Below are 24,150 nucleotides of genomic sequence, written 5' to 3'. Positions count from 1 at the left end.
ACTCAAAGGTGCTCCCAGGCCAACCGAGCCATAAGTCTCTCCAGCGTGTCCTGGGACCTCCACAGGGTCTCTTCCCAGTCAGACATGCCCGAAGCACCTCCCTAGGGAGGTGCCCAGGAAGCATCCTTACCAGATACCTGAACCACCTCAACAGGATGAGCAGCGGTTCTCCGGATAATTGAACTTCTCACCCTATTTCTAAGGGAGAGTCCAGCTACCCTGTAGAGGAAACTCATTTCACCCACCTGTATCTGTGATCTCGTTCTTTCAGTCACTACCCTGACTTCAGAACAAGCGGAAGATGTTGGATGGAAGATATTTTACTCTAATGGTTATTGCAGATTATACAAAACACTAATTGGTAGATGTCATCCAAGGAAGTAATGTTAAAAATCCTCCATGCACTAATAACTGATTCATGGGGAAAAAAGTCTGAATTAAATTGAAGCACAATTATGTGCTTAGTGGAAAAAAATCTAATGGTATTTAAAGTATCACATCTTAGCATTATTTTCATACGGATTACTCTTAAGATATAAGTCCTGATGCATGCTGAGATGTATTATGTTCGAAAACATCTATTAACTAATAAAATGAAGGTAACAGTTTAATTTGTGGCAGAATTATGGTTTTAATATATGAGGGGGAACAGCCGAGTTAAAAAGTCAAATGTGGACAAGATGAATTCAGAGACCAAAAAAGTTGAATGACCCCAAAACACAAAGCGTCCTAAAAGCCCTGACCTGAACATCTAAAGACCCACAGAGAAATATCCATCCTGGGCAGCTGCAGGTAAACGTGAAGAGCGTCGAGGAACATTTGTGGGTTTCAAGCTGTTAATGATAAAAAGAATAGGAAACGTAGCCTTTTGTTTGCAACAAACCCAAGAAACAAATTCAGCTTCTGTTAAATGTTCCAGCATCAACCAGCGGCTTAATTTTAGCCGTGTGCTAATGTTGCTGCTTGCCTTTAGCTGCATGCTAATGCCAAGAGGAAAACTTTAACCTTGTAAACGGGTGTGACGTGGAACAGGTGGGGTAGTTTGAATCCTCACTTGCAGCAGGGTTCCCAGCATTTCAACGAAAAAAATTCAGTTTTTTTCCGCAGAGGAAAAACTGAAATTCCAGATCTTTTAGTCACAGAACGCTCCGAACTTAGCAGCATAGGTGGCAGGTGAAGAATTTACTGGAAGTAATGGAAGCAATGCTTGAACGTGCCTACGGTACGCGTCATTCCTAATTACCTGTATAAACCAAAATCATAAAATGTCAATTTAAAGTCGATTCCTAAATGGAAAATAAAAAAAATATATATTTCTGCTAAACTCCAACTTTTCAGTTTAGTGCCATAATTTTAAGTGTTGCTGTTAAAACAGATTAATATGTTTTTTTAAAAATATTGCTTTGGCTTAAAATTCAGAACGTTGCATCTTTTTAATGGGTTATGCATTTGTGGAGTTTATTCTGCCAAAGATAATTACTATAATAAAAATCATACAAAAAAAGTTGCAACTCCAAATTAATTGACCACAAATTAAGTTTCTGTTCCGTCAGATTCAGAAACTTAACTTTTGATTCTGAAATCCTTTTATTGAGCTTTAAGGACTGATTTACTAAAATTGTGTGTCGAATGTTTCAACGCTCAGGCTTTAGTGCTCAAACACGTGTTGGTACCGTTATGGGAACTGTGGTACAAAGTTTTATTAACTCATATTGAAACCGTACAAAGTAACACTTTCATTTTAGAAGATCAGAACAGTAAGCAACACAAGCAAGAACTTAAAGCTGTCCAGACAAAACTGTTCACTTCTACTTAGGTAAAACTGCAGCCTGAGGGTCCATCCCGCCTTTAATAGTCCACATCAGGTCCGACTTGACTGGAGTCCGGTCCTCAGAGTTAACAGGTTCACACTCTGAGCAACGGCCCTGCTGAGGTGGAACTAGGACTGAGGCTCAGCGGGTCCAGAGGCAGCGGCCGGTTCTGATGGTTTGGCGTCAGCTGAGGTTCCCGGCTGTTGGGTGAGGTCAGGAACGGGCAACCGCAGGAAGTGCTGCAGGGCCTGAGCCACCTTCTCCGGACAAATGTTGTAAACCGGGTGAGTTGGAGCCTAAAAACAACATGATGACAATCAGTCCTTTGAGCTGAACAGCAGCTGCCTGTAGTTTCACTACAGTTTTACTTTAACGTTACATAATATGGACATGTGTTTACCAAAACGTCTGTTTTAAAGCTCCACCTTTGGGATCCTCCATCTGCTGTTTTAATCTAACAGCTGACATGAATGGAGGCAGCAGGAAGTTTCAGTCACACAACAGGAAACTGGAAAATCAAAACAAGCGGCGACGCCACTTGCTCCTTCACCTGCACCACAAACCATCCATCGCTTCCTTCGACTTCTCCACCCAACGTCAAGTCCGTTGCTGCTTCGCTTTTTTCAATCGCCTCAACTAAACCTGATAACTGCCGATTAGCAAAAAATATGGCTTTTTCAAAAATATACGCAAAAAACATGTTTAATTTTATCAGAAAACTTTGCTCACCTGCGAACAACAATGCAGACTCAATCAACCCAGACCGATTCGATCATGCTTGAATTAAAATAAACCACAGAGGAGCTGATTTATCGCTGATGTCTTTTTCAGCCTGTGTGGTCAACGAGCTTTGGGATTAAAATATGTCGTAATAATCCTACAGAAGCTGTTTTCATACAAGCAAAGCCCAGAGTTGAGTTGTCTGAAGCATCGAACCTCCTGGGTGCAGAACCAGAACACCTGGACTGACAGTCCTGCACAGATGTGGTCATTCTGTACCATATTTTTCAGACTATAAGGCACACTTAAAATTATTTAATTTTCTCAAAACAGTGAGCCTTATAATCCGAAAAATACGGTAACCATGTGCTTGTTGTTTCAGGGCAGAGGCACTCTGTTTGTGGTAATTTAACATATTTTTAAAGGTTTTATTGATTCTCTTTTACACCAGTAGGAGTTCATTTTTATCATCTACTGTACCTCAGTTGCACTATTTGGTTTCTCTTTGTACAACTTTACACACGTCGGCTGCTTTCTGACTCGTTTCACGTCTCGTCGGTCGTTCTCTTTAAATTTGTGTGAATTTTCTCGCTCAGTTTTTTTTTTTTTTGCAGTCTTTTTGCGTACTTTGTGTTTTCAAGCCACTAAATCAAAACGTTTAGCTCATTCACAAGATTGGTTCTATGACTTTTGTTTTGCAACTTTTATACTTTTTACGGTTCTGAACTTTATCCCCCCCCCCCCCACACACTCAGAAATACATTTCAATAATTCCTTCAAGATCATTAACTTTGACATTTGCTTCAGCCGACGTGTTTTATATTTGTTTTGTGCTACTTTTAGCTAGCTTTAGTTAGCTTGCCTTTTACTACATTTACCTGGCATTTTGCTACGTTTAGTTTTTAGCTAACATCTTGCTAATCATTTAGCTGATATTTAGCTATTTTAAGCAGGTCTGTTTTTTTTTTTAGCTTTTAAGAAATCAACTCAACTCTGAAAGCCATTCACTGTAATTTTGACTGAAAATATTTTTCTAGTTTTTGTCATTTTATTCTTAGTGGGAGTTTACGTTTAATTTTTTCTCATATTTTTGTCACGTGCAACTTTGTGACCTTTCAGCTAATTTTATACCTTTTAGATAATTTAGCTTTTATATTTGGGTGTTCTGCTCCTCTTTATGCTCCATTAGTGTTTGCTCTCCCTCTCAGACTCTTTTCTTTTATTTAGTTTGTATTTTTCTGGTATAAATATCACATTTTGACAAAAAAAAAAACAAAAAAACAGCTGCATTTGAGTCTTTGGTTCAGAGTCAATAAGTCTACTGTAATTAGATCTTGTAGTTTCATAAAAGCTAAATTTATAAAATCAATTCCATTCTGCTCATCAGTTTTATGAATCATGTAGCAGATTGTGATAAAACGAGTAACTTGTCAAACTAAACAAAAATTGAGTCCTCGTTTAAAATCTTTGAGCTAAAGTTGTTTAAATGGCAACAATGAGATATATTGGAATAAATGGAAAACTAAATAAAGGACAAACTCGGCTTTCTCTACAATATTCTCATTAAACGATTTGAATAACTGTCAGCTGCCAGTATCCAACAGATTTGTTTTTGTGCGACTCCCCTCCCTCCACCCCTGAAGATGCTGCCCTCTCACCAGTCGGTTCTCCTCCTTGCCGACGATGATCTCATGGTAGTGCTCCGTGTTTCCAAAGTGCTGTGCTATGGAGAGCCCGCTCAGGCAGTAACACGTGTGGTAAAAGTCTCTGGATCTGGAAAGAAAACAGGCAACATTCAAACAAACCCCCCTCTGATCCCGTCTGACGGTGTCAAGTGTGTACGTGTGGTACTGCAGCGGCTTTGTGTCGGTCCGTGACCAGATGGTGCCATACTGACTTGCCAGGCTTATCCAGAAGGCCCCCTGTTGGATTCTGACAGCACAGGAGGATGTACTCCTGCAAGGCCTGCTGATCGAACATCCACCACTGCCGACTCAGCTCCGACTCTCCTGCACACGAACGGATCAGATGCAAAACAGAAAACTGTGGAAACTCCACCACAAAAACACTAATTCGCTTACAAACGTTGATAAATTTGTTGGTGCTCCTACAGCTCATCGAAAGAATCTCATGGAATAAAAGAGGTATTGTTTAACAGAGATATGCTAATACAGTACGGACAGATCTGTCGGTGTAAATCGTTTTGTTGTATTCATGTTTCCAACTAAACGTTTAGTGTTGTTGTGTGACCACACTGAACGTGGAGAAGGAAAACAAAGGCCAGAGCTGTCGGAGGTTAAAGCTCGAGGCTACAGGACCGTCTCCAAGCAGCTACAAGTTCCTCTGACCTCAGCTATTACTAAAAAACTACGAGGTTCATGGGACTGTAGCCAACCTCCCAGAACATGGCCGCAAGGGGAACTGCAACCCCATGTTGATCAAGGCAGATAGTGAGGATGGGAGGAAAAGAGCCAAGAAACCCATCCAAGCTGAACTCCAAGGACAAGGTACGTCACTTTCTGACGGTGTCGTTCAGCGAATTTTGAATCATAACGACGGTTTTTAAGTTTTAAAAATAAAAACAAAAAGCCAAAAAAAGAATTTATCAAAATGAACGTTGACGAGCCTTAGAACTTCTGAGGGTTTTCTGGGAAGGAGGAGGCAAAACTGGACCTTTTTGGTCACAGTCATCAATTTACAGTATTTAAATAAAAAATAAAAAAAAAAAGACTGGGGACTGACTCCAACAAATTTATCCACATCTGTACATATTAAAATACGGGATTTATTAGAAAACTATGCATTTTTTTAAAGCTAAGATTTACAGGAGAAACTAATTCAGGTGATCACTAAATTAGGAATATACTCCAAAGCTCCGTTAGTTTTCCACCAAATGGGTTCTGGTACTAAACTTGCTTTATTTCCACCAGTGTAAGTTCTGGCTCCAGCATCAGAAAGTATCAATGGTCACCTCCTCTTTACAGCACCAGAACTCTTGTCAAGAGCTAAATAATGTGAGTGCCACGTTTACAAGTATCCTCACCGTTACAAAATACTTTAATGTGAATAAAAATGAGATGAGCTGTGGAATAACACGACCTCATATTTTATTTCATCTATTCTATTTTACCAGGAAGGTCCCACTGAGATAAATCATCTCTTCCAACAGGGAGTCCTGGTCAAGATGGCAGCATGAATATAAATCAACAACCATAAAAAATCATGTAAAAGTACATTATATACAATTATAAATGGAATAAAATGAAGCATGGGTTAAAACAAATACAGATCAGGAATTAAACTATACTAGAAAAGACCAATATATTCCACTACTGGTTAAAAGTAAAAGGAAAAAAAAAAGTTTATTTTAGTCATTAAGTCTTAAAAGTTTGAAAAGGAGTGTCAGAAAGCTCATGGTGTTCTGAAAGTTACTCCAGACCATAAAAAAGCAGTTTTACCAATTTTAGAAAACATCCTGGGGACGGCTGCGTATTTTTTTTTTTTTTTTTTTAATCCTCATTTCGGAGTTCAAGAGTTCAAATCCCAACGTTAAAACCAAACATATAACTCCTGAACAGTTTAGAGATACTCCATTAGGTTATAAAGAAACTCTCTCTTTAACCAGTAAGTTGAACCAGCAGTGACGACGGAGAGAAATAATGCCAGACAGCGTGCTGAGATTATATTATGTTGTGGCGTTACGCTGTTTTTGTTCAAATGAAAACGTACCATCATTGAATAAGGCTCTGTGGAGTAGAGGTAGGAGTCCAGCTTGCCAGAAAGAATAGCAGCCGTCCACCAGTTTATTACATCGGCCTTGGAAGCCTCCTTCATATCGCATCTGTCTGCTGACCACCCACCTCTGAGGAGAAGCAATAATTAAAAACAAATACAGCAGGTTTAAAGAAATACAGAAGCTAAATGTGAACTTCTACTATAACCGAGTGCAATTACAAGTCATCGACGCATCAGCAGCGACAGGAGGATGGTTACACAAGAAAGGAAGTGGAGTCAGAGCAATCCAGAAGCAATGTCTCTTTACACCTTTAAAACGGGAAGGAATTTACAATGGTTTCCACGGAAACGGCTAAATGACACACATTCAGTCCGCTCGACTTGGATAGAATAATTATAGGATGCTGGGTTTAATAGCAGCTGGAGTTTCCTCAGCTAGAGGAAGAGAAGAGAGGGGTGTTTAGCTCATTAATGAAAGAGCTCGTTTCAGCCACTGAAGATGGAAAAAGAATGGAGGCAACACCAAGGTGGAGGTGAGAGACTGTAGACCCCGACATCTTATGCCATAAGCTCTCAGACATTGTTTCTCAGATCACACTATCGGTTGGTTTTCTAATTACCTCTCAGATCGGAGGCAATGTGTTCAACATAATGGTACTTCTTCCAGTTATGCAACCGTCAACAATGGTGTACCACAAGGCTCAGTCTTAGGACCACCCTCTTTACAATCTAGATAATGTAGGTCAGATCATTCCTGATGCATCCTTACATTTCTACGCTGACTATACAGTTGTTTATTGTCGAGCTTAATCAGTTGCTAAGGTTTTCCAGTTTTTCCAGTCTGCATTTGACATCATCCAATCAGATTTGTTCCGTCACAAACTGATGCTAAATGCTGATAAAACCAAAGGGATGTCGTTTTCAAACAGGAAGTATGTATTTGCTGTCCTCTTTCTCTTATCTACAAATGGTGTTCCTACTGAGTTTGTCGATTCTTACTTGGAAATCGTGGTCGATGCACATCTCTCTTTTGAACCTCAGGTCGAAAACTTGATAAAATGTTTCAATTAAAACTGGGTTTCTTTTTCAGAAATAGATCCTGTCTAACTCTGAATGCTAGGAAACGCCTTGTAACTGCTACTTTCCTTCCCGCCATTGACTACGGTGACATTATTTATATGAACGCTCCTACAAGCACCCTGCAGATGTTGGACGCTGTCTACCATGGTGCGCCAAGATTCATAACTGGCTGTAACTACCGTACCCATGACTGCACTCTGTATTCACTGGTCAACTGGTCATTATTAACTTCATGCTAACCTGTATTAATAAAGGTTGAATGAAAGGTGCAGTTAGCATTATGTGCTTTTTTAAACCTTTAATAACAGTTATTCAAGATTCATAGGTTTAAAAAAAGGCTGCAGAAAATTGTTTGCACCAAGCAAATATCCTCAAACTCATGAATTATTTACAAGTAAACTGTTATTTTCTTATGCCGTTAAAAACAAAACTAAAAAGATATTTAAACTGCTTACATCTATTGTAATCATTTTGTCCAGCATAAGATCAGAAAATATAAAAAGAGATTATTCACTAAACAAAACTGCATTAAGGGGATTTTCCCGTCTTCCTCGTTATAAAAACATAACCCACCTTACAGCACTGGTTTTACTTCCTGTATTCAGATGAAACAGGAGGCCGTTACAAACTACAAGGTATTCACAAACAGCAGTTAGAAAAAAAAAGTCCCTTTTAGGTTTTCATCACACTTGAAAGCAAACCTTTAAAGCTCTAATTTGCCCAACTTCTAAGAATGTGCTCATTGAAGAACTGAGTTACCATCATTTGCAACAATTTTTAAAAACGTTCACTCAAAGACAAAAAAAAAAAAAAAAAACCTTTTTCATGCAAACACTACAAAACCTGATAAACAACATAATCATTAAAGTTATTGCTGTTGGTAACACTTTTAGGTCAGAGCTTTAACAAAACAATCAAAAGGCCGCTGAGGTTTGAGCAGTTCAGGGTTCCCTGCATTTCATTAAAACTAAATTCCCTGAGTTTTCCCAGACATTTCCCCGAGTAAATCCTGAAATTCCAGGAGATATTTCAGTCACACAAAATGCTCAGAACAGTTGGTGGACAGAGTCACACCAAGAGATGACGGTAAATATACTGTAGCCTATTTTATTTATGGTATTTATTCATCTTTATTTAACAGGCAAATCCCATGAAGATCACCGCTTCTGCAAGGAAGGCCTGGGCCTGAAGGCTGCTTATAGTACATCATTATGATAATCATTCCTAATAATTAATTTAGGGATGCACAATATTGGATTTTTGGCCGATATCCGATACCAAGACAGATATTGTTTTCCCCTAGACCTACTTACAGAGACTACATAGCTTTCTCTGCTGTGGAATTAAAATACTACATTATTCTGCAGGTCTTTGTCAATTTGGCCTGCTACCAAATACAGATGCCAAAAAGGGAGATGAAAATGATGCAACACTTCAACTTGGATTATGTTTAATGTCAAATTTATTCATGACATTTACTCTAACACAATGACAACACTCGAACAGAGCAAATTTGTAGATTTTCACAACAGCATTGTGCTGGCAATACATATACACACACACACACACACTCACACACACACACAAACAGCGCCTTTTATATCGGTGAGTTATTTTGATGGAATGGCTGATGTCCGATATCTAACTTCTTTGCCAGTATCGACCGATACCGATAATATTGTGCATCCCTATTAATTATATTGTATAAAATCAGAAAATAAAAATCCATGGACACACAAGGTCAATGATAATAGAATAGCAACATTAACACACGTACATGTTAAAACCTCAGGTCATCTGTTGTTCAGCAGATCAGTGCTCAGATTCCCTGAGCTCTCCCTGATTTTTGAGCCCGTCTGGAAAATGTGAAAGTCGTTTTCCAGGTTTTCCCTGATTTCTAGAGTTGCTGAGAATTTGTCCTCTTAAAAAAGAGTTGGAGGTTCGATTCCTGGCAGTATTCAGCATCACTGGACACATGCCTTGACGGGTCCAGTGACACTGAAGCCCTCACTGCCACCGACGTGCCCCATAAAGGTGACCTAAAGCACACGGAGTATTCTCTGTTGAATAATCCTCTCAGGTTTGCTCGGAGCGGTATAGTAGAGTGCTGTATGAATGTGTGTGAATGGGTGAAATAGGGCACGGATTGTGTCGTGAAGCGCTTTGAGGAGCCTGGCTCGATTAAAAAGATGCTTTACAAGCACCACCTGTTTACCATTTTTACCATTTACAAATGAACACACAACTGAGAATACAAGACTTTGATAAATTCATGGTCGTGCTGGATTTGTAGACACATTTCCAGGTTTAGATATAAAGTTCATGACAAGGTAAGATTAGGGGATTTATCTCTCTGAATACTCAGGCAAGTTGTTTTGTACAGTCTACTTTTTAATGCAAATGTTGGAATTACATTATTCCTGTTCATAATCATTAAAAAATAGAACATTCTGAATAATATTTTCAGATTTGTATGTTTATTTCTATTTTTGATTAACATCACAAAACTGGAAAATAACAGTAATTTTACAGTGAAATAAAAAAGCTCAGCGCTCTCCTACACCGCTTCTTCTTTAAAGAGTGGGGGACATTTTTACCAGTCAGCTCATTACATGCAAATTCAATTTTCACTGCAGATAATTTGAATAAGTGCAAGAGAAAGACGGGACTGTGGTAGAAGCCTTACACTTCAACACGGTGACAATCCAAGAACTGTCCCATGACACGTAAAAACAAGCCTACTGTTGACAGACTGATCCGTCTTTCTTTTTTAGATAAGCTTAGCGTCAGCAAGCATCTGTTCTCCTGCAGAGTCCCTTAACATGAATCTAAAGCTCAACTAATAATAAAAGCTTTGCTGCTATTGTTCTTATCCCGTCCTACACGAGAAGCAGGAACAGACGAGGCTTTCAGTGCAAACAACAGAAAGTGCTACAGTCGTAGCTCAAACCACAGCTAAAAAGGTCGGCACGCTTGCAGACTACAACAGAACCAGTTACAGAACACCAGAATGTTTGACTCCTACTGGATCTAGAAATGTTGGATGGAAAGGATAAAAGTGGAAAGTATGGTTATGGGTGAGCGTCGCTTTACAGTGAGGATACGCGAATCATCACATGTATTATTTAATTGGACCGGCGAAAGGAAACTATAATGGCTAGCCTGCTAACCCCTGCTAGCAGGATTAGCAGCTGCACAATTTCAGTGTTTCTCGTTAAAACGCCCATCCCTAAATTATCACAGCTGCTGTGTTTTAGCTTCTGTGTACAAGACATGGGATAATATGCAGGTCCAAATGATTGTGAGCGCACCTCTCTGAAAACCATGACTTGGGTCCAGTAGCACCGTATTTTTCATCGTACACGTCGCACCGCCCTATAAGTCGCATCAGTCCAAATATGTCTAATGAAGTGGAAAAATCCATAAATAAGTCGCTTCGCCGTATAAGTTGCATCTATTACGTGTCACCGCTGACACGTCATGTTTCTTACACGTCACTGCTGACAACCTGGAAATACGGGCATTGAATGGCTGCCAAATGGCGGCTGCAGGAGAGTGCACAGGAGGATTTTAACAAGAATTTAACAAGATTAACACTTTAAAACAATTATTTGTTTGCTCAAAATTATAGCAAAGGTGTGTCTCAGTCTAACTTTTACTTTATAAATGCACTTTATTGGTCAAATCAGCTGCATTTCGCCGTGGCGACGCAGAAAAACGCAGCTGATTTGATGGTTGCGCCAGCTGGACAAAAGCATGACACAACCATGACACAACAGCATGCCATACTACTCGAGTGCCATCTAGTGGCTGAAAATGGTAATGTTCAATATTTTCAGTCAGAATTAATGAAAACGGTCATATCTCCGGCAAAACTTGGTTTATAAATATGGGGAAAATCCATAAATACGTCGCTTCGGCCTATAAGTTGCAGGGCATGTAAATGATGCAAAAACCCGCGACTTATATGCAGTAAAATATGGTACTTTACGTTATAGAAAACAGGAGGTTCACTCACCAGTAAGGCTTTGAGATCCAGCATGTGTTCTTTACCCAGGATGACGAGGGCGGCCGTGCCACAAAAAGTGTAACCCCCGTGTGCCTCCAAACCTGGAACTCCACTCATACCACCCTCCCAGTTCTGACAGCTGCGACCACCGAAGACGTCAAAAACACATTAGATTACAGAGGAACAGGAACAGAGCAGGGCTTGAACTACACGCTGACAGGCTGGTGTTTTCGGCTGTACCTGAGGATCCAGTTGGTCGTGTCCTCGAACAGTTTGGGTGTGATGATGTTTGTGAGCGATGCTACTGAAGCAGCACAATAAGCACTCCTGCAGCACACAAGAAAAACAGATCCACAGCAGACGTGAATAACAGGAAGTATGCTCTATTTCTTCCATTCCTGAACTAACAGACCAAACACAGAAAATCTTTTTGTTTAACTTTAAACTCATCTTGGGTTACATTTATCCTTTTTAAACACACTGTGAACCTTCGAGAATTGGTTTTCAGTAATAAATAGCTGCCTTTTTTGTTTGTCGAACAATTCTAGTTGTGTGAACGCTTGTGAAGCATTCACTCTATTGTGATCCATTTTTCTTCTGTACGTTGTCTGCATCTTTCTCCCCACCACCACAGACATCTACACCTCTAGATGCAGGAAGAGGGCCAACTGCATCATGAAGGACCCCACTCACCCAGCACACACACTTTTTGCCCCACTCCCCTCAGGAAGGAGGTTGAGGAGCATTAAGTGTAGAACCACTAGACTGAGGAACAGCTTCTACCCTGAGGCTGTTAGACTCATGAATCTCTAACCAGAATAATCACTGTGAAGAATCACATCATGTTGCTGCTGATCTGTTTCATGTTGCTGCCGATCTGTTTCATGTTGCTGTGTTCATGCGTGCTCATCTGCTCACACAGACTCATGTTTGTGCTGCTGTTTGATGTAATGTTTTTATGCTACTAGTGCTTAAAGTATATTTAGTTGATGTTTTTCTTAGTTCATATCTTAGAGCTCATTACTGTTTTTCTTTTATATTTTATTGTTGGATGTAATTGGGACCCTGTGTACATAATTTTGTTCCACCATATGTACCATATAAGATGCGAATGACAAAAAAAAGCAAAAACCTTGAATCCTTGAATCTTTCTCGTTCCACGTTTTTTGTGTTATTTCAATAAATCATACATCAAAATGTTCAGCTCGTTCAGGAGAAGGGTGCTATGACTTTTGGTATGGGTGCAACTTTAGCTTTTTGAAATATTTAGCCTTTTCTGCCATTTTTTCTCTCATGGAAAATAAATAGAGCTAATTTTACAAACTTCAAATCTTTAGCTCCGTTTACAACCTTTAACTGCTCCTTTCACATTTTGTTCTGGTTCAGCTTCTTTCAGCTTCCTCATGAAAAACTTTTTTCAGCTACTTTCAGCTGTTTTTTCCAGCTGTTTTGTGCTCCTTACATATTCTTTCTACCAACAACAACATTTTTGTGCTTCTTCTAACTTCTTTCTGCTAATTTCAGCTCATGCTCCTTTCAGCTTATTTCTGCATGTTTCAACTTTTTCTGCTATTTCAGTTACTATTTAGCTGTTTTTATGCTAATGTTAGCATTTTCAGCTAATTACACATTTTTGGCACTCATTTAAACTTTTTTCAGCCTAATTTAACCAAAATGTCCTCTCTTCACTTCCTTCTTTTAAATTTAATCTTCTTTCTGCTTTTTTAGCTACTCTTCAGCTGTTTTTTTTGTTGTTGTTGCTACTTTCATCTTTTTTCAGAAAATTTCCACTTTTTGTGCTCATTTCCGCTTCTTTCAGCCTAATTGGGCAAACTTTTACTCTAAGCTTCTTAATGCTAATTTAAGCTTCTTTCTGCTATTTTTAGCTACTTTTTTTTTTTTTTTTTTTTTTTTAACATACTTCTGTTTTTTTTCAGATAATTTCCACTTTTTGGTGCAGATTTCTGCTTCTTTCAGCCCAATTGGGCACAGTTGTGCTGTCTCCACTTTTTTCTGGTAATCTAAGCTTCTTCCTGCATTTTCAGCTACTTTTTTAGCTATTTTTGCTGATTTCAGCTCTAAATTTTGTGCTTATTTTTGCTTATTTAAACCACATTATGCAATAATGTGTTCTTTAAGTTCTGCTAACAGGCTTGTTCTTCCATTTCAGCTCCATTTCAGCATGTTTTTAGCCAATTTCAGCTGTTTATCAGCAACCTATTCAGCAATAAGCCTTCACAGTGCATTTTCACAGGAAATGCAGTTTCTCTAGTTGCAGCTATTGTTGATGCTTGACAAACAAAGAACTCTTTAGAGATGTAAAATAATGTCATACTGTGGTAAAAAAAACACTAAAAAGAATGGAATGTCATGTGGGCACTTTTGTTTCTGCTTTAGCACGCATCTAGCAGGATAAAAAAAAAAAAACAACGTTCCTTCTGCTTATTCACTTGAAAAACCACAACTGACGAACTGTTCCTCCGCCCGCCGGTTGAAACAGGAACGTGTGGCAAAGGCACAACAAATTTAGCAGAACATCTTACACTACGGTGGATTTTAGAGTTGCATGGACAGTGGTTCAGAAATGTACATACGCAGCATTACAAGTGAAATGTTTAGGATGTAGCAACATTTGAGGGCGAGAACGTCAGGGCGGCTCTACACGCAGTTTTTGTTTCATCACTCTTTTAACAAGTCATTGCAAAAGACAAGAACAAGGATCTGAGGCATTTTTTTTATTTCAAATTGTTCCTCATATGTTTATTAAAAGACAAAACTCTCACACAGAGCTATTCAACTAAATTGTTCAGGGGGTCACAGTTACTGAGAGCCAAGAGCTCAGCGGCTGGACATCCAGCAGTTATTGCCATTAATTAAGTTTGTTTTATGGTTTAAAATCTAGTTTTATTTAAAAATGAACCCATTGGTGGGCCGAACCGAACCCAGTCGTGGGCCTGATTTGGCCCCAGAGCCGCCAATTGAGTAGTCCTACTCTAACACATTTCACAAGAGTCTTGTCTGAAAAATATAACTCAAATTTTGTCTATTAATACAAAGCAGACAGCAAATAAAACTAAATAATATTCAACATAGGCCTGTCGCAATAAATCAATTAATCGCATGATAAATGAGAATTATAGACCTCATTTTCATTTATCGGCTTTTTCGTTTCTTCGTGTCTCTTTCTACTGAAGACACTGGATGACAAAAGGTTCAACTCCGGTGCTCTTCACTGACCCCTCCCTTTCTCTTTAAAATACATTTTAACCGTCCAAAATCTCGTGCTTGGATCGTTAAAAACAGCTAAGCTGAGAAGCTAAGCTAGGAGCTAAGCTAACAGGCCGACCTCAGGGAAAAACCTCCGTCTTATCGAAGCTCCAAAATTCACGGTTGAAACCCGTGCCTTTGTGTAAAAAGTTATTTTTCTCAGCAAAAAGAAGCTGAGAACTTGTTTACTGATTTTTTTTATTTAAAAGCTTTGTGTGAAAAATGTTATGCTAAAGAGCTCAAACCACACAGAGCGTCCACCATTTTGAGAACCGAAAAACAGGAACGAGAGACAGCCCATGTCACGTCAAGGGGCCTCCCTCCCATTTTTCTTAGAGACATGCTGCGCTCCCTCAGTAGCCATCCTTCGGTTCAAACAGTCTTATACTGCCATCCAGTGGTTGAAAAAAGGTACTACACTCAAAACAAATCAATGTTTCTTCTCAAATTTGACAATAATTATAATATAAATAATTATAAATTAAATTATAAATTATTGTCAAATTTCAAACAATAGTATTGTTTATCTCAATAATTTCTGAGACAATAATCGCTCAGCAAAATTTATTGTGACAGGCCTAATTCAACAAATTTGCATTTTCATATTTCATGGAGCGGCTGTGGCGGAGTGGTTAGAGCAGTCGTTCTCCAATGGGAGAGTTGCCGGTTCGATTCCACCAGCTGTCACATGCCGAAGTGTTGCTGGGCAAGACACTGAACCCCTCATTGCCTGATGTGTGTCCCATCAGTGTATGAATGTGATAAAACACTGATTATTCTTTGTATAGATCTAGTAGAGTGCTGTATGAATGGGTAAATGAGGACACAGACTGTAAAGCGCTTTGAGTAGCTTGATAAAATAGAAAGGTGCTATATAAGTACAGTCCAATTACCATTTACCATATTTTAGTTATAGCCTACAAATAAAAAACACCAAAAAACTTGGAAACCAATAGGAAGCATAGGGTCCATTGTTGCTGTTATTTAGGGGTTGAACGACTACATAATTTTTAAACTCGACATTAACATAATAAAACTCTAGTAGAACTCGAGTAGTTGATGACATCATAGGATCTCAAGATGAAAAAAAAAACAAACAAAAAAAAAAAAAAACAGTGGGGCGGGTGACCACCCCGCACCACCTCCAGCTGTGGTGCGCATTAGGTTTAGTTTTATAGATTAATATGTTTATAGGTTTTTTTATAGGTTTAGAGATTAATATGTTTTGCTTTTAGTTTGTGAAACAAGGTCAGAGGAAGCTGTGTTGGTGTTGCACCATATTATGTGACCTGCAACAGTGCATGCAACACCGCCTCCTACGGTCACAATATACGGTGGTCACAGAATATGGTATAACACCGGTTCGCAACGAGCTCCAAACAGTCAGGAAGTTGATTCATTTTCTGTTTCCTTACGGTAGTTGAACCAGAAGATTCATCTTTAGTGAAATATTTCCAGACTACTGATGCATTTCTACCTGTTTGCCAAGACTGGGCCTGCTCCGCTCAGTCCATCTGCTGGGAGGAATCCATTTTGTAGCTTCTACTAGTAGCCCGGTGCGGATCACGTGACGTAATGACGTAACTGCAAATACTCGACGTGAAATTTAAAAACTCGATAGATGCCCTAGGAATCGACCTGTCGATTACTCGAGTAGTCTGTTAAATCCCTACTGTTATTGTGGATTTTTGTATTTTTGGCTACTTCTTGTAGCTTTTTAAATTGCATTGTTGTGTTGTCTTTCACTGCATGCTGTAAACACTTTTACAACAAATTAATCTGAACATGTGTTTCTTTACCTGAAAGAGATAAACGATGACCTACATAATCACCACCATCATGTAAGGATATGTGGTGCAAAATTATAAAAAAATAAAATAAAATAATGTATATATAATGAGAAGATGGTGGAGTTAGCTTTAAATTTGGAGGTCTCACCTGACGTCCACCTCTCCTCCGATGTGCATCACAAAGGAGCCATCAGGCTGCTTCAGTGACATTAGGAAATCTAGAAGCTTCTCCCTGAGGAAGGTCGTACAGGGGGAGAAAGGGGAGAAGATTCAAAATATGGGAGAACTGTGGAACAGTATGAACTAGTCTATATTTAAAAAATAATGTCAAGTAAAATGTAGCATCTAAATTGAAAAAGTAAATAAACTGAACAGCACACCAGCCTTTTAGTTACACAGAGAAAACAAACAAGTAAAAAAAAAACAACAACCTGAAATTATCTCAAGAATAATGAGCCAATTGCTTTTGAGCTAAAAATTAAAGAGTACTTCAACATTTACACAGATGATGCCTGAAATCAACCTGCAGTCAAAACAAACCACTTCTGATGAACTTTTTTATTTGCTCAGTACAATCCGGTGAAGATCAGTGAGAGGTTTTAGTTGCATGATCAGGACAGTACCTGTCTAGAACGTCATATGCTTCTTCAGTTCCGATGATACAGAGGGCGTTGACGGCAGCATAGGTGGGTGCGAGGTGGGCGTGTTGCCCTGGTCCTCCAGCGAAGCCCCCTGTCGGGCTTTGACAATGTGCCAGAAATTGACACACCCTGAAAAACAAAATTTAGAGATAAGGATTGTTTTTTGTAAATGCAATCTATAATAGTTGTCATAATACAAGCTGATGAATCACAGAGAACATCGCCAAGTGCCAGCTCTGACTCTGTTGTAGGACTGCATTGTTAGAAAGAGCCAGAGTGCTCGTGTGTGTGCGCACGAGGGCGTCACGTCGGCACGAGGCCGCCATCAGCCGACTGAGCTGGCACACCTCACTGGTGGAATGAGAGCGTAGGCTGGAAGCCCGGCGTTGTTGCTCAGCATGAGGTTTGCTGAATGTTACCTCCGAGAGGCAGCAATTTATTCAAATGACATTTCTTATCAGCAATAACACATTTATTCTTTGAAGTTGTTGCTGTGTGAACATTTAAAGAACAAAGCTTTGTACGGTTATTGTCTGGCATAATAAATGGAGTAAAAGCTTTCATCTCACTTCTTCAAAGATGACAACTTGTTTGAATTCTGTCAGAGGTACATTATATGAGAAATAAAACTTACTCCTGCAATAAGTTGTGGGAAGATTAATTAACAATAAACCTCTATAAATGTTAGTGCTGCACTGGATAAAAGCAATATTCTTAGACAGAGCTGAAGAGAAAAGTGATGGTATATCCGGATTTGATTGTCAGATTACCGTACTTGCCGTCGTATACGTCACATCTATCATGTGTCAACGCTGACGCGTCGCGTTTGCGTCACCGTTGAACGCTTGGAAACGTGTGCCGGTGTTGTGCCAAAAAAATCGGGAGCGTGCACGGGAGAACTTTATAACACTTAAAAACAATTATTTGTTTGCTCAGAATTATAGTAAAAGGTGTGTCTCAGTTTAACTTTTCCTTAATAAATGCACTTTAGTGATAAAATCAGCTGCATTTCAAAAATCTATTTGCGGCTGCAGGAGCGCGCAGAGGGAGGACTTGCTGTGCATTTCTTTGAAATTTAACAAGATAACCACCTAAAAACAATTATTTGTTTGCTTGACATTATAGCAAAGGTGTGTCTCAGTTTAACTTTTCCTTAATAAATGCACTTTGACGGTCAAATCAACTGCATTTCAAAAACCGATACGCGGGAAGTGGGTGCGCGCAGAGGGAAAAGTTAAACTGAGACACAACTTTGCTATAATTTTGAGCAAACAAATAATTGTTTTTAAGTGTTAATCTTGTTAAAGTCCTCCCGTGCACGCTCCCGCGGCCGCCATTTGGCAGCCAATCGATTTATGGCACAACACCAGCCCACATTTCCAGGTTGTCAGAGGTGACACATAATAAATGCGATGTATACGGCGAAGCGACTCATTTATGGATTTTTCCACTTTATTAGACATATTTAGACTGATGCGACTTGTAGGGCGGAGCGACACGTACGGCGGGAAATACGGTATATTAGTCGCTTTGGCGTATGAGCCGCAGGACTTGCAAATTTATGCAAAAAGGTGCGACTTATATGGCAAAAAATACGGCATGTGGATTTACGCATCAAATAGGATTACGAGTTTATACGCATATTTGTTTTGAAGTGTTTGGAATTTGCCTAGTTTTTGGTTAATTTGCACTACAGTGATTTAAAATTCCTGTAACAGTTACGGTTATCTTGGGACATGTTCATCTAAAAATAAAAACCTAAAAAACAATTGGTGTCTCATTAGTTCATAAAGAGTGGCGTGTGAAATTTTGCACGGCTGTTGCCTACAAGTCGCGTGACAACAGTATTTGCCTTGCTATAGTAGTTATAAAACAATTTTTTCAAACAGTACACAAATAAAAATCTGTGGAAGTGAACAGGCTTCTTCGTGCACAACTCACTCAGAGGCAACAGCAGGAGGAATGGGCTCCTCTAGTAACTCCAGACTGTGAAGAATCCAGAAGCAAAGCCACGGTCTGCTTGCATCCAGACACTACACCCACATGAAAACACAGAGCATCGAATGGCAGACATAAACAGAGAACTGTGCAAGGAAGAGACTGAAACATTTCTTTCTGTATGTGTGGTAAATACCTGACCATTTATTACCAGCAGCACAGCTATATAATGCTTAATTTACTCTTTAAAACAAAGAAGCACTGCTGAGATCCTGTTTCACCCAGTTTTGTGACACTGCAGCAACGTTTCACTGACTCAAATATTGAAATCCTGCATCCACAGAAGAGGTCTTCTCAATTCACACCGAACATTTTGAGAAATATCTGAAGCAGGATAATCTGACAGTTGCTGATTCTTACGAACACACAAAAAAACAAAGGGAATCTCTAAGCAAATGAAGTAGTTGTTTTCTGTTTGTGCATATTAACATAAAATAAAAGTTTAACATGCATGGATACGCCTGTTTTTTCACTCATCATTAGACCATCAAAGTTCATGCTCAATAATCCAGGTACGTGTTCAGTCAGGTCATCTGTATGGTTTCTTTTTTTTTGCCGAGACGTTGCGTCCTTCATCCAAAGGACTTCTTCAGTCACTCATAGCTCATTAAAATACAGAAATGTACGGAACTACACATGCCCATAAGAGCAAAATGTGTGACGACTGGAAGAAAACTGTACCTCGTAGGCATCAGATAAATGACGTAATCCCCTCTTGAGGTATTGGTAGTGTTGTTCCCGCAACAACAAAGGCCTGGAGAATACATACAAGATTAAAAGATTAATTAAAAACAATAAAATAAAATATGTCTTACTTATACATACAATTTAAAATTGAAAACCCCCCCACCCAAAAAAAAAAAGTTAAACTCTATGTCGAACTGCTTGTTTGTGGTCGGGTCATGGAGGACATGAGTTCAGGAGAGAAACCCAGACATCCTCTCTCCAACAATACTTTCCAACTTGTCCTGAGGGACCCCAATGTGTTTCCAGACCACAGAAGATACAACATCCATCCAGTGACTTCTGGGTCTTCCCCAGGGCCTCCTAATGGTGGGACGTGCCCAGAAAACCTCTAAAAGGAGGTGTTCAGGAGGCATCCTGATCAGATGCCTGAACCACCTCAACTGACTCCTTTCGATGCGGAGAAGCAGCGGCTCAACTCCAAGCTCCCTCTGGATGACGGAGCTCCTCACCCTATCTCCAAGGCTGAGCCCGGACCCTACGAAGGAAGCATATTTCGTCTGCTTGTACCCGGCATCTTGTTCTTTTGATCATGATCCAAACCCCATGAACATAAGCGAGGGTCAGAATGTAGACAAACCAGTAAATCAAGAACTTTGCTCTTTCTTCACCACGACTGACCGAAGCAACGCCCTCATTACTAAGGACAAAGCCTCAATTCATTGATCCATCTCTCGCTTTATCCTACCACCACACATGAACAAGACGCCCAGACACGTCACACTCGGTTGAGACCCACCCTTGTGCATAGGCCTGTCACGATAAACAATAAATCAATCACATGATAAATGAAAATTATCAACCTCGTTTTCATTTATCGGCTTTATTGTTTCTTCTTGTCTCTTTCTACTGAAGACACTGGTAGAAAGAAAAAAAGCTCAACTCCGGTGCTCTTCATTGACCCCTCCCTTTCTCTTTTATCTTTAAAATCCATTTTAACCGTCCAAAATCACATTTTTTGGATCATTAAAAGCAGCTAAGCTGAGAAGCTAAGCTACGAGCTAAGCTAACAGGCTGGCCTCGGGGAAAAACCTCTGTCTTGTCACAGCTCCAAAATTCACAGTTGAAACTCGTGCCTTTGTGTAAAAAGTTGTTTTTCTCTGCAAAAAGAAGTTGAGAACTTGTTTAGTGATTTTTTTTTTAATTAAAAGCTTTGTGTGAAAAATGCTATGCTAAAGAGCTCAAACCACACCGAGCGGCCGCCATTTTGAGAACTGAATAAAGGAAGGAGAGACGGCCCATGTCACGTCAAGGGGCCTCCTTCCCATTTTTCTTGAAGAGACACGCTGCTTGCTCCCTCACTATCCATCCTTCGGTTTAAACAGTCTTATACTGCCATCTAGTGGTCAAAAAAGGTACTACACACAACAAATTACAAACATTTCTTCTTAAAGTTGACAATAATTACTAAATATTGTCAACTTTCAAACAATATTATCGTTTATCATAATCATTTCTGAGACAATTAATCACCCCCAAAATTTGTTATCGTGACAGGCCTACTTGTGCATGCTGACGTCTTGGCTTGAAGACGGCAGCAAAACCACATCATCCCCATAAAGCAGAAATGAAACCCTGAGATTCCCAAACTAGACACCCTCTTCTCTACGACAATGCCTCAAGATTCTGGGGGTGGGGGTGGGGGGTGTTAGACAGAGACACATCCATGAGCTGCACATTGTTTGTACCGACAGTTTTCAAATGGGAGGGGAGGTTCAGCATGAGGGAAGAGGCTGCCTTTATCTTTTTAGCTAGTGTACCTGTATTACAAGCCGCTAGCGTAACGTTACGTCAGTGCCGACAGGTGGTTGGGGTGGGGGTGTGGAGTTCGGTAGATGGGGCGCCCTGCTTGTATAATGGTAGGGGAAACACTGAACATTCAGAACCTTCCCTCCTGCAGCCCGAAGCTGCAGAGGTAAATCCACCTTAAGATGCTTTTTGAAAATGTACGGACTGGCCACATTTTGGCAGCTAAATGGAGGATGGAGTCTTCCTGGTTATAGGAAACTGATCATAAAGACAGCTCAGCGAAAGTTTACAGTGTAACAACAAATACATCTAAGGTATTTTAATCTGGATGATAACATGTAACAGTTCAATGCAAACCAATCAACCGCAACACTAAAACCACTGGAAGTTGAAGTAAACCCGTTGACCTCAACGCTACGTTCTGCTGGGACATTTTGTATCTTGGCATCATGTTACTGGTAGATCTTACTTCGATGAGCACATTCCACAGAAAAAGGCAGCTTGACCAAATTCCTTCCTGACACCTGGCTGACTATGTCCCATGCCACATGCAGAAACTAACAAGTTTAGACTTGTGGGACATGCCACAATGACTTGAGACTTGGCACAGCCACCTAGACCCAAATATCCTGCTTCCATCTAGTACCAACACAATGCAGTGGAATATGCCTGATTTATTATGACCCCAAACAGTGTTTCTCCTACAGTTATCCAAGGAGGGCGCCCCGCCCTGCCCAGAACAGAGCGCCCTGCCTACCTAAATGTCCTTCACGCCCCCCCCCCCCCCCCCATTTCTTAATGTGCTGTGTGAGTGAATACATTGTGTTATAACAGACTAAATAAACTGCAATTAGATTTGAAACTGGATCAGTTTTGCACTGAATTTTAACTTATTTATGTTTTACAGTGCCCTGGGACAACGTTTGCTGTAAATTGCTGCTTTATAAACAAACTGAACAGAATAAGAAAGTTGTACACTGTGCAGCGACATGGACCAATATGTGCAGAACGTGTCACACGTTTGCAAGACATTCCAGTTTCCTGTTGGGTCCGAGTTGTTCACACGTTGTTTTCTTGAATGTTTTTAGGTAAAGGCACGTGTGCACTACAGGAAGTGCTCTGTAACCTCCGTGCACCCCTGCTCCTTGTTGCATACACAAATGAAAGGCAGTAAATGTAGAACTCATAAAACAGACACTTCCACCTTCTCTTCTCCTGCCCTCCTTTTCCATGCAACGTCTGCTACCTTCATAATTACACACTTCTTCTTACGCAGGGTTAGTCACGGACCATTATCTCCTTTTTATTTTTTGTTGCAACAAATATGCAACACAACAAAAACCAGAAAAGAGCACAACAGCAGCTAAAATACAGCTTGTCAAACACATCAGATAAGGATGCGCCATGCCCTTTCAAATGCTGAGGAAAAAAAGGCCAAGATGACAAATTACACCTTTAATCTCAGCATCAAGTTGAGCTCAACCCCCTAAGGTATTCTGCAATATATCTGATGCAGACTGCAAGCGCTGTCAAAGATTTTAAAAGATTCAATTCTAGCCATTTCTAAACAATATGAGCTTAATCGTCAGGACAAAAAAAATTAACAACTGTCTTGCAAACCGCTACAAACTACACTATTGATGTAAAATTTACTCCAATGCATTCAGTTTATCAGGTAATTGCATTAAAACCTTCAAACGCATCAGGGAAGTTCTGATATTTCTCAGAAAAAATATGGTAGATGGAAAAAAAAGAAACCAAGACTCAATCTCCATCTATTTTATTTAAAAATAAACAATCAACTTCTCATTCAGCTTTTCCCAGAAGCTGAAATCTAACCCCGATTTCCATCTGCAGCAGAAAACCAAAAACAGATGCTCGCCACTAAATGCACATCCACTTTTGACTAAAACAAGTTCATTTTCGCACAACACAAAACGTATTTCCTTTTGGGCTGCAGTGCCAGCAACTAATAGATCCAAGAGTTGTCATAGAAGCGAGATGAGTCACCGCACAGAGAAGCAATGACAGCTGATAGCAACAGCAAAGTATGTGGGCTGATCAACACGACATTTAGATAAAAGCCATCGTACATCACAGTCCCAGCCAGAGAGCCGAGTTCTTGGAAGGGCCTCACAATGGCTGAAAAATGTCGTCAATGTTACGATGGAGCAGTGAACAGATTAATATTATTTCTGCAGCTGGACAACATCTGCCCTATTAGTAGACAGGCTTGTTTTTAAACACACAACTGAGTTGAAGGCAAGCTCTTTTACAACAAAAACAGTAAAAAATATTTTTCTTTACCGTGAAGTCATTAAGCCACAATGAATAATGGCTTCACAACATTACCATTCACGTGCAGCCAGGGGTTTTGTTTCCGTTTCTAATTTCTAGTTGTTGTTGTTTGTTTGCTTGTTTCAAAAAAACGTTCAATACAGAAAGTCTAAAATCAAAAAGTCAAAATCTATTTTTGTTTTTTTCCCAACAGACACTGCAGGTACTTACTGTGGTAAGCTGTGCGATTGCTTGTAAACACTTATGGCCTCTTCAATGCTGCTTTCCACTTTTTTCTGGATAAAATAAAGAGGAGAGTGTGATAATTA

The 24,150-nt window shown here is 39.7% G+C and overlaps 1 protein-coding gene across 1 annotated transcript in view; it reads right to left on the bottom strand.

Moving 5' to 3' along the window:
* Positions 1-1,628: 1,628 nt before the first annotated feature.
* Positions 1,629-24,150, bottom strand: part of fntb (farnesyltransferase, CAAX box, beta) — a 25,280-nt gene continuing 2,758 nt past the window's right edge. Inside the window, exons 2-12 of the mRNA XM_037685916.1 lie at positions 24,053-24,117; positions 19,733-19,805; positions 18,995-19,086; positions 17,036-17,182; positions 16,561-16,644; positions 11,596-11,682; positions 11,365-11,494; positions 6,261-6,393; positions 4,429-4,540; positions 4,190-4,304; positions 1,629-2,107 (exon numbers count right to left, since the gene is read on the bottom strand). Of these exons, the coding sequence (XP_037541844.1) occupies positions 1,940-2,107; positions 4,190-4,304; positions 4,429-4,540; positions 6,261-6,393; positions 11,365-11,494; positions 11,596-11,682; positions 16,561-16,644; positions 17,036-17,182; positions 18,995-19,086; positions 19,733-19,805; positions 24,053-24,117 (1,206 nt within the window). The 3' untranslated portion in view covers positions 1,629-1,939. The remainder of the gene's footprint in view (positions 2,108-4,189; positions 4,305-4,428; positions 4,541-6,260; positions 6,394-11,364; positions 11,495-11,595; positions 11,683-16,560; positions 16,645-17,035; positions 17,183-18,994; positions 19,087-19,732; positions 19,806-24,052; positions 24,118-24,150) is intronic.

Source organism: Nematolebias whitei, chromosome 12, assembly GCF_014905685.2.
Source record: "Nematolebias whitei isolate Nwh7 chromosome 12, NemWhi1, whole genome shotgun sequence".
In the NCBI taxonomy this organism is placed as follows: Eukaryota; Metazoa; Chordata; class Actinopteri; order Cyprinodontiformes; family Rivulidae; genus Nematolebias; species Nematolebias whitei.
Note: the sequence above shows the minus strand (reverse complement) of the source record. Positions and strands in the feature narration are given on the sequence as shown.